Genomic DNA, 13011 nt, shown 5'->3' on the forward strand with positions numbered 1-13011 from the left:
GCAACGTCATGATCTCAAAAGCCTTAGTGAAAGAACAGCTATATATGATTCTATTGATAAGACATTCTGGAAAAGGCAAAACTCTAGGGTCAGAAACTAGATGAGTGGTTGTCAGGAAATGGAAGGAGGGCATAAATATAAAGGGGTATGAGGAAACTTTTTGGACTTATAAAGATATTAGCATCCTGATTGTGGCAAGCATCTCACTACTATGTATATTTGTCACAACTCACCAAATTAAACAATTTAAAAATATCGATAATCTGATTTTCAAAAATGAATTATAAATAAAGGACTTGCTGCCTGGCTTCAAGAGATATGGTTAGGTAATTGCTTCCAGTTAATTTTCTTGGTCAGCCTCAACAAATGAGCAGATGTCATGCTGTTCTCAGGATGGCCTCCGCAAATCACTAAGCAAGACAACGGTTCTAAGATCAAATAATCTCCACCAAATGTGAGATCCCTTTAACAGATAATCTGCTTTGCAAACACTCCACTGACCTGACAGAGACTTTGCCAGGTGAGCATCAAGGTCTGACACCCGTCCCTGTCTAATTTTGCTTCCACCCTTTTCTTTTCATGTTTTTTACTTTCCAGTTAACCTTTTGAATTAATTCCATCTTTGTGCCTGCTTCCTAGAAAGGCCAGTCTGTGACAGACTGTCCCTGGAATAATCTGAAAAAGCAAGCAGTAAAATGGGCTTTGAGGACTATATCTCTCACCATGAGCCCTTTAGTAATGAGGTCCACAGCCTTGAGGTAAGTGGTGTGTAGACAACCCCAGCACAAGGTAGTGATCCAACTGTTAAAACATTCATTCACATGTGGAAAACCCCAGATCCTATACAATTAAAGTGGAATGCCCTAGCCAATGGGGATGATTCAGGCATTTGAAATGTATGGGGAATGATACAATGTAATAACAATGCAATTGCATAAATAGTTGTGCTAAATTGCACTGATGCCCTAAAGGTTGATAATGCAAAGCTGAGGTCAAGTAACCCAACAACTGTAACCAAATTAAAAAAAAAAAAAAAAAACACAAAAACAGTTTCTTTGCTAGCTTACAAAGCTAGCAATGGTCAAGCACAAGATGAATCCAGCACAGGATTTGCGAGTCTCAGTGGCTAAAGTCCAAAGACACTCGGACGGTCAGCAGGGGCAGGTCTGTTACAGCAAAATCAGAATTCTGATTAAGAAAACCCAGCATCCCGACACACAACTGAGTAGATGGTCCCGAAGATTCGGACCTCCCCAGACCTTTTCTGAATCTTCTGAGCATGAAGAAGTGATCTCAAACTCTCACCACCACCAGCAGCAAAACAGAAGGAAAATACAGAGATCTTTCTCCCACAAGACAACATGTGTCTACCTCAGGAGATGTCCCCAATTCTATTTCTGACCCTCAGGCCTATAAACAAGTTAAGTCACAGCCAAGGACATGTTAGGGTCTGATAAGAGAGGAAAGGGACATTACCCCAAAGAAGCTGCTAGACCTAGATAGCACATATAAGCAGGACTGGGAGATAAATCTAGACCAGGAAAGCCAGAAATAAGACTGAATATATCCCATTTGTTGACTTGCTGCACCCTCTCAGAACACAAGATGTAGCATTTTGGTAAGGACCCCAGAAGATGGTGCTAACCCACTGCTAAGGTTGCTCCAAGAAACCAGAAACAATGACCCACAATGACTAGAGTTGAAATGCCTAAATTGCAGAGAGAGAATTTTGAGGAAGGGATTAAAGGCTCAGAAAATTGGGCAGGCTAGAATGGACACCAAAGGATTATGGTCCATGGAAGGACCCAGAGAATACCTAGTCACCAAGGCCATCAGAAATACACTGGTCAGAATAGAACCAAAATCACTAAGAAAGAAATTCAGTGGCTCTCCTCTGCAGGCCAGGGTGAATATAAAAGAGCCTGTCAGGGCACCTGAGTGGCTCAGTTGGTTGAATATCCAACTCTTGATTTAGGCTCAGGTCATGATCTTGGACTCTCTGGGATCAAGACCCACATCAGGCTCCATGCTCAGCACAGAGTCTCCTTGTCGCTCTCCCTCTGTTCCTCCCCCGCCCCCTGCTCCCATTCATTCTAAGATAAATGGATAAATCTAAAAAAAAAAAGAAAAAAAGCATGTCATAGACATTAGCTTGCTGAAAGGAATGGAAATAATAGTGCCTTAAACTAATATTAATACACCTTAAGAACCCAATATTCAACCTGTGTCACAAATAGTTAAGGTCCTTCTCTCCATCACCTGTGGAAATAAACAGAATTTCTCACTGCAAATGGAAGTTCTCTGGAACTTATGATGGCGATTCTTCATTAAAGTACCTTGGCCAGACCCTGGAGAGAAGAACATTCTGTCTTGACAAAAAGTTCACCAGCTAAACTATACCCCTTCCTTCTTCCCAACATTTAAAGCCTCTGCCTTATGGTTACTATACCAGCCGCCATGAACCTCAGTTCAGGACGGGTGAGAGATTATGTCTACGTGATAATAAAGCAGACATGGTTTTGAAGCAAAGGTTACGGGACCTAGGAAAATGCAGAGCCCACCCACCACTACCACCACCACCACCACCCCAGAAAATGTGGAAGTAAGTGGCACAGCTTTAGGGGAAAAAGTCTTAGCAAGGGTACAGGAATAAATTAAGACAAAGAGGTAGAGAGGATGATTTATGAAGGAGGGGAGTTTGTCACAGAATTGAGGCAAAATGGATGTGTCCATCTTCACATCCTTCTTTGCCTGATTAACCCTTATTTATCCTTTGAGAGCCATTTTAGCAGCCATGCCTTAAGAAGAGCTTTCCCTGTTCTTCACATTCCCTAAATCTTGACTTCAGGGTGTCACTACAGCAACTACGACAGAATGTGTTCTTTTCTGTTGTAACTGTTTTTATTGAGCTATAATTCACATACCATAAAATTCCAACTTTTAAGGTGTATAATTCAATGTTTTAGTATATTTACAAGTTGCACAATCCTCTCTAATATCTAAGTCTGGAATATTTCAACACCCCAAAGAGAAGCCCCATACCCATTAGCAGTCATTCTCCAGTCACCATTCCTTCCAGCCTGTGGCAACCACAAGTCCACTTTCTGTCTCTATGCATTTACCTATTTTGGACATTTTATATAAACAGAATTATACAATATGTAGTCCTTTTGTCTGGCTTCTTTCACTTAGCCTAATGCTGTCAAGGTTTATCTATGTTGTAGCATGTAACAATATGTACTCTCCTTTTTATGGCTGAATCATATTCCATGGTGTCTATATACCACATTTTTTTACCCATTCATCACATGATGGACATTTGGATTATTTCCACTTTACGGTTACTATGAATAATGCTGCAATGAACACTGGTGAACAAGTTTTTAAGTGGACCTATGTTTTCAATTCTCTTGGATATATGCCTAGGAATGGAATTGCTGGGTCATATGGGAACCCTGTGCTCAACTCTTTGAAGAACTGCTGAACTGTTTTCTATTTTATATTCACACCAGCAATGTAACTGTCTTTCATTTATCTAGCCCTCAAATTTCTTGAGGGCAGGGACTATCTTATGTTCTACCATATCACCAGCATTTAGCAACAGTGCCTAATGCAGTATGGTTGTGTATGAGTATTTGTAAAGTGAATGACTAAATTAAAAGCCCAACAATTTTTTTCCACCTTATGCCTTCTTTTGGAGAGATACTTATCAAAATACCACTTCATCACAATGCTCCCTCCCAATACCTTTAACTTTCTTCTCTCCAGACTCCTTTCCCTCTGAAACTAATCTAAGTAAATAACATACTCTTAGGTACCAGCACGTCATGAGATGGGTGATCTATGATCACCAAACTGGAGAATTGGGATCTACTCAGGACTGCTCACCTGCACATTAGAGAAGTTAATATAATATAATCTGATGGTAGAATCAAGTGTTTCCAAATTGGCACCAATTAGCAGACAGGCAGATATTCATGTATATTTAGGGAGCAAAGTGACTCCCACATGGGGCCAGAGGCAACATATGGGGCCCATCCCATTACTAAGGCAGCCAGAGAAGCTCTGCAGATGAAAGGGCCTTCCAATTCTAGCAGCTCTGGGTGGGGATTAGCCTCCCATGATTGGTACTTAAGTAGCCTGATGATTTCCAGCTCTGGCCAGTTAAAGAGATTATTGCATAGAGTAAATACTCACTTTGATCCTCAAATACAAAGGGGACATGTGCACTTACACTTTAAACATGACCAACTTCTCTTGATATGAAATAGGGACACATCTCTAAGAAAATATGAATATACATTAATTCCCCGTAAAATCTCACAAAAATCTCTCCACTTCCGTTGATAAGCATTTACTGATACGGAAAGAGAAGACTCCCCTGATATTTTATATAAGACACATCACATTGTACACATATACTTTGCATCGTTTCATTTTTTTAAGAATAGAAGTCATGTGTAACTATGTTGAATAAATTCTCAAACTTTTATATAAATGACCTGCGGTAAGCAGAATGCCTACCCCAAGGATGCCCATGCCCTAATTCCTGGAACCTACAAACATGTTACATTACATGGAAAAAGGGACTTTGCAGATGTAATGAAGGTTATAGACCCTAAAATAAGGAGATGATCGGAATAATCTAGATGGATTCAGTGTGACCACATGAGCCCTTAAAAGGAGCGATCTTTCTCTGGCTGGAATCAGGAAAGATGTTGCAGAAGGAAAAGTCAGAAATGTGAAGGGTGAGAGAATTTTGAACTACTCTTGCTGGAAGGGGACGATATGGAAAGCATGAGGACAAATGTGGGCAACCTGTAGGACCCACAGCCCAGCCCCCAAAATGACAGGAGACAAGAAAATGGGGACCTCAGTTCCATAATCAAAAGAAACTGAATCTGGCCAGCAACCTGAATAAGTGTGGTAGCAGATTCATCCTCAAAGCCTCCAGATCAGGACTCAGTCCAGCCAACACCAGGATTTCAACCTTGTGATATAGTGAGCAGAGGACCCAGCTGAGCCACTGTCCTCTTGACTTCTGACCCAAAGAACTATGAATAAATACATTCATGTTGTTTTAAGCCACTGAATTTGTAATAATGTGTTATGGCAGCATCAGATAACTAATATATTACCAAATGTCAGTATATTAAATTCCAAAATTCCAGAGTAATGAAACACAATAACCACTAGAACAATCAATTAAAATTGCACACTCCTGGAACCAATTCACATTCCACTACCAAACGTTATTTGTTATGATAAATACATAGGAGATTTCTACCCATAATTATGGGGTAGTTTTTAAAATTATATCTAAGAATAATATTCCAATTTCTAAGTAATTGTCTTCTCCAACATGTATAACTTTAGCATTCATTTTTAAAAAAGTAAATAGATAATTGCTTTGTCCCATTTTCATATTGGCTTATCAGTTCATACAGTTCACTATAGGTGTACATCTCTTTTATAATATATTTGATTAGATTCCTATTTCATGTAACCCTATATTAGTCACATTAACAAAAGCCAGTGACTGTTAATAAAGTTGAAGGTATCAATGTTTTCAAAAACCTAAGTACATAAATGATGTCAAAGATTTATAGGTCTCAAAACTACAAAGAATTCTAAAGCAAAAGTCACTTATATTTTTAGTATATAAATACATAAAGCCAATAACATTGACTTACTTTTTAATAAGACTTTATTAGTCCAATGACCGTACTTTGGTATTTGTTTTTTAAATTAGTAGCTCCAAATTGCACGGGGTTTCTTGCAAACATATCACAGTTCCTCCAGGTCCTGATCTAAAGAACACACGCTTTGGATATTCCAAGTTCTACCTGCTCCAGCCAATGTTTCCAAATTACAACAATGCCAGTGAAATTGGACTTTCCCAGAGACTCCATAACATGATATAAAATCGAGATGTGGAACACAGACACTTACTTTTTCTGAGTTCTTTCAGCCAGCCTTGCAATCTCTAGCGCTGCCTTCCTTGCTTCAAAATCTTCCCTTTTAACCACCTCTCCAGTCCCTCGGTAGCCTAGCTCCACCAACTGGCGGGCCAGGCCTTCATCCTAAAGAGAAAAATAAACTTTACGATTTGCACACGAATTAGACACCTTATTTTATTGGCTGTATACTGAATAACTTTTAAATGAAACTCAAACTTATTTTTTAAAAATGAGACATATGAGATATGAAAACTTAGACTTCTTTCTAACAATACTTTCATAAACACCGGATTTATCACCCCTTTCCCACAGATGTACAATAAAGAAAAAAAAGGAAACATCAGTCACTAACTTTTCTCTAAGGGATTAAAGGACAAAAGTCTGTTGTTTTTAATCCATTTATGAGAGCAGCTGTAGATAATTAATAGAATATCTTTAAAACAATAAGCTGAGACAATAGTACTCATACAAGAAAGACTTTTAAAAACCAATTGCACAAAAACACAATTGGGTTGCTCCCATACAGTGCAACATTTCAGAGACTTACTTCCTTGAAGTCAATGAACTGATGACACAGAGCATTAAAACTTCAAATACAAAATAAATAGCAGATGCATTTCCTATTTAACGGGAAAGATATTGTTTCCATATAATGTTGGTACCAATAAAGACAGCAAAGTAGAAACCCAGAAAGATGACAACAAAAAAGCTTCAAGCTAAAAAAAATTTCCCCACAACTCTTTAGCCCTTTTATATTTCAGCTACTTTAGGAAATGTCTCACACATTTGTGTCGCTTGCATAGCATATTCAAAAAAGAATACTGCTTCCCCATAATCTGAAGAGGTGTTGTTTTATATGAAGTTACTGATAGGAGGACTAAAGTGTTACATAAAAATATGTATATATTAATAATGTTCCTTATATTATCATCTGGGTTAAATATGAAATATCTGAAAGACAGTGAAAACAGCATACATTTTATTGTTACAGACACTTACTTAATACATCACTGTGGAATGCAAGAACCATCTGACAGAATTAAATGAGAAAATGTAAGATGCCTGGTTAATAATCAATTCAGCCCCTAGAGGCTAGTTTAAAATTCAAACCAATGGAAAGAAAACATTTAGACATTATCAGCCTAGAAACTTGCTACTTTCCTTTGCTAAAAATTAAAAGTAAATACAGTTGACCCTCAAACAACAAGGGTTTGAACTGTTGCAGGTTCACTTACACACATTTTTTTCTCAATAAATATACCGGAAAATTCTTTATAGAGATTTGCAACAAATTGAAAAAAAAACTCACAAATTAATTGTGGAGCCTAGAAATAGTTAAAGAATTAAGAAAAAGTTACTTGTGTCATAAATGCATAAAATATATGTAGACACTAGTCTATTTTATCATTTACTACCCTAAAAGATACATAAATCTATTATAAAATGTTAAAATTCATCAACACTTACAGATTGTACACCATCTTTTCATTTCTCATTCTGATATTAGTAATACATATAACACCTACAGCAATCTGTATCCTATAAGACAATATTGATGTAGGTACTGACAGACGATTCGTCTTGTAAAGAGCTGATGTACACTTACTTTAGATAAAACACAGTCCAGGACTGTAAGTGTATTTTCTCTTCCTTCTGATGTTTTTTTTTAAGATTTTATTTATTTATTTGAAAGAGAGAGCGAGCTCGTGAGCACACCCGCATGAGCGGGGGAGGGGCAGAGTGCGAGGGAGAAGCAGATTCCCCGGTGAGTGGGCTCCATCCCAGGACCCCAGGATCATGACCTGAGCTGAAGGCAGACGGTTAACCCCCACCCAGGCGCCCCGCCTTATGATGTTCTTAACATTATCTTTTCTCTAGCTTACTTGTAAGAATACAGCATATAATACACATGACATACAAAATATGTTTTATGTTATCTTTTCCACTGTTTTATGTTCTCAGTAGGACCTCTGGTCAACAGTAGGCTATTGGTAATTAAGTCCTGGGGGACTCAAAATTTCTCCACAGATTTTCAACTGCTTGGAGATCATCGGTGCCCCTAATCCCCTTGTTGTTCAAGGGTCAACTGTACAGAACTCTGTGTAGCAATGGGGATGCATTTGCCAAGCTAATAGAGTGCAAAGCACCAGGGCTTGGGAGGGCTATGTGCCTTTTTTCTGGCTCATTTCCCTGCTTATTACACGGGTTATTCTAGGCTCTTTAGTGAGAAGCACAAAACTAAGCAAATGCCTCCACCTAGTGGAATTAATATTTAATAGAAAAAACAATGAAGATTTTGGATTTGATTTACAAAAGAGAGATGATTTGAGTGTAAGTTTTCATAAATACATTGTTAAAAGTGAGCATATGGGAAGAACTCTCAGCTAAACTCTGAGACTGTGGGGTTTTTCTAGAAGAATGTAAATGACTTGTAGTCAACACAGTATTTGATATAATGAAAGCCATTAAAAAAAGTTGCTGTATTAATTCCATATATGGAATGAATGGTGCATTTCCGTGTGCCTTTCCTGGGCCACACAAAATAATCTGGATAGCTCTGCACTCATCTACACTAATGTATATTGCAACAAATAGCAAGATCTACTGAGAAAATAAGTAGAAAGCTGAAGTTGGTCGCCTCACCAACCATTACCACTAATAGAATCAGAAGTCATCTGTCCACTTTAAAGGGTCAATTATCTTTAAAGAAATTATCCTTAAAGAAACCTGAGAAACAAAATATTTTTACTTATTCACATATTTAGCACTTCTGATGCTTTATTCCTTTGCGTAGATCCATGTTTCCCGCTGATATGATTTTCCTTCTACCTAAAAAACTTTCACATTTCTTGTGGTGTAGGTCTGCCAACAACTAATTATCTTGCCTTTTGTTTGACTTAAAAAAATGGATTTCACCTTAATTTTTGAAAGGTATTTTTGCTGGGTTAGTGCTCCAGATTGACTTTTAACCTTTCAACACTTTAAAGATGTTACCCCATTGCCCCATGCCTCATATTACCTCTGAGAGGTGGTTAGTCTTTTCCATCTGTTTTATTTTACATAATGTGTCCTTTCATTTTAGATTCAAGATTTTTTTTATCATTGGTTTTCAGCAATTTTAAGATACTCCTTGGATTGGTTTCTTTGTGTTTATTCTGCTGGGAATGCACTGTACTCCTTGGCTCTACAGATTTATAGTTTTCACAGAACGTGGAAATTAGCCATTATTTTTTCAAATATATTTTATTCCCTACTTCCCTGGGATTCAACTTACATTTTTTGGAAGGGCAAAAAGATTATCATTTTCTATAAAACTCTATGGTTTTGACGATAACAGTTCATCTTAGTAAAAAATAGATGATTAGCCATGAATCCAAGTATATAAATAAGGCAGTAATCTTGTATTAATTCTCAATGCTTCTTCCCTCATATGACTGAGTCATTGATGTTTGGAGGCCAGTGGTTTAGAGCAGGTTAACTATAAAGAGGCATCATGCAGAGCAGAACCCAGAGATGGCTCGCCCTTAAAGAGGCTTCCTTGCTACACATGAACCATAAAACATGTGGCAAGGCAGAGGCCACCCAAGTGGGCAGCAAATGTCTGTACAAGACTTAATTCTGACTACATGACTATTCTTCTGGGACAGACGTTAGACATCTCTCAGCTGCTGGGAGAGATGTTTGGCCCCAAGGATGCGGATTGGAACAGTACCTTCCAGTTGCTGTGGTCTTGGACCTCGGCAGAGTTGGACTGGGACTCCAGGGTTCCATCCCAGAAGCCCGCAAAACTGCCCAGGGTCATACTGATTTCTGGAAGGCTACAGATCTGTGGTCTGGCATGTACAATTCACTCCCCAAACAGATTTGGGACTGTACTGTCGCCAGTCTCTGGGCCAGAGCTCATGCCCACCCCCAGCCTGGCTGTACCCCTGGGGCAAAGTGCCTCCCACACTATTCCTCTAGTGGGATAATGGTGAGGGGTAGACGAAGATTGGAATTTGGTGTTATGTGGGATGAGCAAGACCCCTAACAGGTGAGTCTGGAACAAGGGGTAGCCAGGATCTGGAGCACCGAGGTATTTCTCATCAGAAGAGAGAGAGATAGAGAAAGAAAGGAGGAGGGAAAGAAGGAAGGAAGGGGAAGGGGAGGAGGGAGGGAGGGAGGGGAGGAAGGGTGGGTGGGTCTATGGCCACTAGAACACTTGATGTTGCGGACAGGCTACTGAGGCTCCTGTAGCTTTTATGTCTTTTGTTATTATGTTGTATATTGCTGGAAAAGAGTTATTATTGTAGTTCAATCTTAAATTTCTTCAACTAAACTCACTGATTTGTTCTAAAAGGATTCCAGTCTAATTTTCTTGTATTCTCATGGCAGATAATCATACTGCCTGTATAATAATATTCTGACTTCTTCCAAGTATTTATGACATATTTCTTTCATCATAGCATTGCTGTGGTCAGACTACCAATAAAAAGTTAAAGAGTACTCACAAACATTTTTATCATGTTTCTATTCCAGTGCTAAACTTTCCAAATGTTTAACTGCTGATTATAAAGTTTACAAGTGATTGCTATATACTCTTCATCAAGTTATGACATGAGTTTAGAATTTTATCCTATGCTTTTTCTGCAACTATAGAGATTATATTTTTTTCTTTTTAAATTTAATGTTGGGAAAATATATAAAGAATTTGCTCAAGTTGCAAAATCAGAAAAGACCAGTAGGTGGTTTTAGAAGTCCCTGATTTCCCCCCAACAAAAAGACTTTTTCACTCTCATTTGAATGCTAAATTACCTACTTTAGTCAGTCCAGGCAGGAAACAGATGACACACTTAAATGGAGTAAGTGAAGGAAATTGAGTGGCTGAGTTAATTAACAAAGGTATAGTCAGGGTTAAGAAAAATCCTAGAGAGATAATGAAGCACCCTGCAGCTCGCTACAGCAATAAGCTATTAAAAGTCACTAGTCCAAATGAGGTAAGAGGAGGGAGCAGTTAAAAGAACCCAGGGAAACAGCTGTAGGACTCAACCCTAAATTGTGGCTTTTTGAAACAAAATATCCATTGCTAACCTACAGCACTGTGTGGAAGGAATGGGGTTGGGGGAGGGGACGAACTACTTAACCTCTCCCTTTTGGTTTCTAATTTCTTGCTGGTGTCTCTTATTGGATGAACCCAACTGGCGAAAGGGAAAGGGGGCCCAGTTGAAGCAGTCAACAGAAATCAACCTCTTGGGACAGAGAGTAAGCTGGGGTAGGACAGAAGGTAGATCTCAAGTACCAAACAGAAAATATCTAATACAACCAGGGAAAGAATTCTAGGTTCAAAATAAAATTTTCCAGAACTTTAAAGATACTACTCCATTTTCTTTTAGGAATCACTCCTGGGAATGCAGTCTAAGTTCAAGCTGACTTATAAGTAAGTTCTTGACACTCTAAATTATTTTTTTAATTTGGATAAAATAAAATGAAGAGGATACTGAAAAGATGGCAGAGGAGTAGGGGACCCTATTCCAACCGGTCCCCAGAATTGAGCTGGATAGCTACCAGACCACTCTGAACCCACGAAATCAGCCTGAGATGTAAGATAGATCTGGATCTCTACAAACAGAATATCGCAGGCAGTTGGTTTTGAGGTATGAAGCGGGGAGCCGTGATTCCACCGGCACATATCTGAAGATAAACAGAAGGGGTAGGGAGCCGTCGGGATCCTACATCACCAGTGAGCGACAGCCTCCCATGCTGGGGACAGGGCACAGACTCACAGACCTACAGCGGCAGGGAAAAGACTTTAGGGGCCGCAGGTATGAACAGGGGGTGACTGGCGGTTTTAGAAGCACAAAGGGCAGGGATGCGCCCCCAGGCCCTGACCTGAAGGTGAGGACTGGGAGCCCTGATGAGAAGCGCACAACCCAGGACGCTGCAGTTTATAGAAGCACAGACAGAAACAGAGATAGTGTGGCCTGGAGAGCTCATTGAAGAACAGACTGTGATCTCTCTGCTCTGAGGCAGAGGGTTGGAAACGGTCTCTTCTGTTCTCTTGGAAGAGATGTGGAAAGCTGCCAGAGAACAAAAGCCCCAAAAAACCGGTTTTCACTGAGCCCAACCCCCCACCTACAGGGGGCAGAGCAACTCTGCCCAAACAGCGCTGCCTGAGTAACACCACGGCAGGCCCCTCCCCCAGAAGACAGGCTGGGAGAACAAGAGGCCAACAATCCTAAGGTCCCTATAACACAGGTGCATCTTGCTTGGGTTATGGACAATAATTTGGACTCTGTACCCTCAACCACCCCTCAACAGAATGACTAGGAGGAGGAACCCCCAAAATAAGAAAGACTCAGAGACTGTGACTTCTGTCACAGATTTACAAATGGATACAGATATAACCAAGATGTCAGAAATGGAATTCAGGGTAGCAGTTGTGAAGACAATAGCTAAAATGGAGAAATCGATTAATGGCAACACAGAGTCTCTAAGGGCAGAAATGAAAGCTGAACTGGCAGAACTTAAAAATGCTATCAATGAGATCCAATCTAATGTAGATAATCTAACAGCTAGGGTAAGCGAGGCAGAAGAGCGAATTAGTGATCTAGAAGACCAAGTGATAGAAAAGAAGGATAAAGAGGAGGCCAGGGAGAAACAACTCAAAATCCATGAAAACAGAATCAAAGAAATAAGTGACACCATGAAACGTTCCAATGTCAGAATTATTGGGATCCCTGAGGGGGTGGGGGGAGAGAGAGAGGACTAATATTTGAGCAAATATAATAATATATTTGAGCAAATCGTAGCTGAGAATTTCCCTAATCTGGGGAATGAAACAAACATTCGTGTCCTAGAGGCAGAGAGGACGCCTCCCAAGATCAAGGAAAACAGGCCAACGCCCCGGCATGTAATAGTAAAACTCACAAATCTTAGAACCAAGGAAACCATCTTAATGGCAGTTAGGGGGAAGAGATTCCTTACCTACAGATGGAGGAACATCAGAATAATGTCAGACCTATCCACAGACACCTGGCAAGCCAGAAAGGACTGGCAAGACATATTCAGGGTA

General features: G+C 39.6%; 1 protein-coding gene across 2 annotated transcripts in view; it reads right to left on the reverse strand.

Annotated features, from left to right (window-relative positions):
* The window catches only part of CFAP299 (cilia and flagella associated protein 299), a 560242-nt gene that overhangs the window by 527080 nt on the left and 20151 nt on the right, over positions 1-13011 (reverse strand). For both annotated transcript variants that reach the window (XM_028124230.2, XM_088020519.1), the window contains exon 2: positions 5953-6083. In XM_028124230.2, the coding sequence (XP_027980031.1) occupies positions 5953-6083 (131 nt within the window). The remainder of the gene's footprint in view (positions 1-5952; positions 6084-13011) is intronic.

Source organism: Eumetopias jubatus, unplaced genomic scaffold (genome assembly GCF_037043125.1).
Source record: "Eumetopias jubatus isolate StellerSeaLion01/CBP00866 unplaced genomic scaffold, mEumJub1_p1.0 scaffold_2, whole genome shotgun sequence".
Taxonomy (NCBI): Eukaryota; Metazoa; Chordata; class Mammalia; order Carnivora; family Otariidae; genus Eumetopias; species Eumetopias jubatus.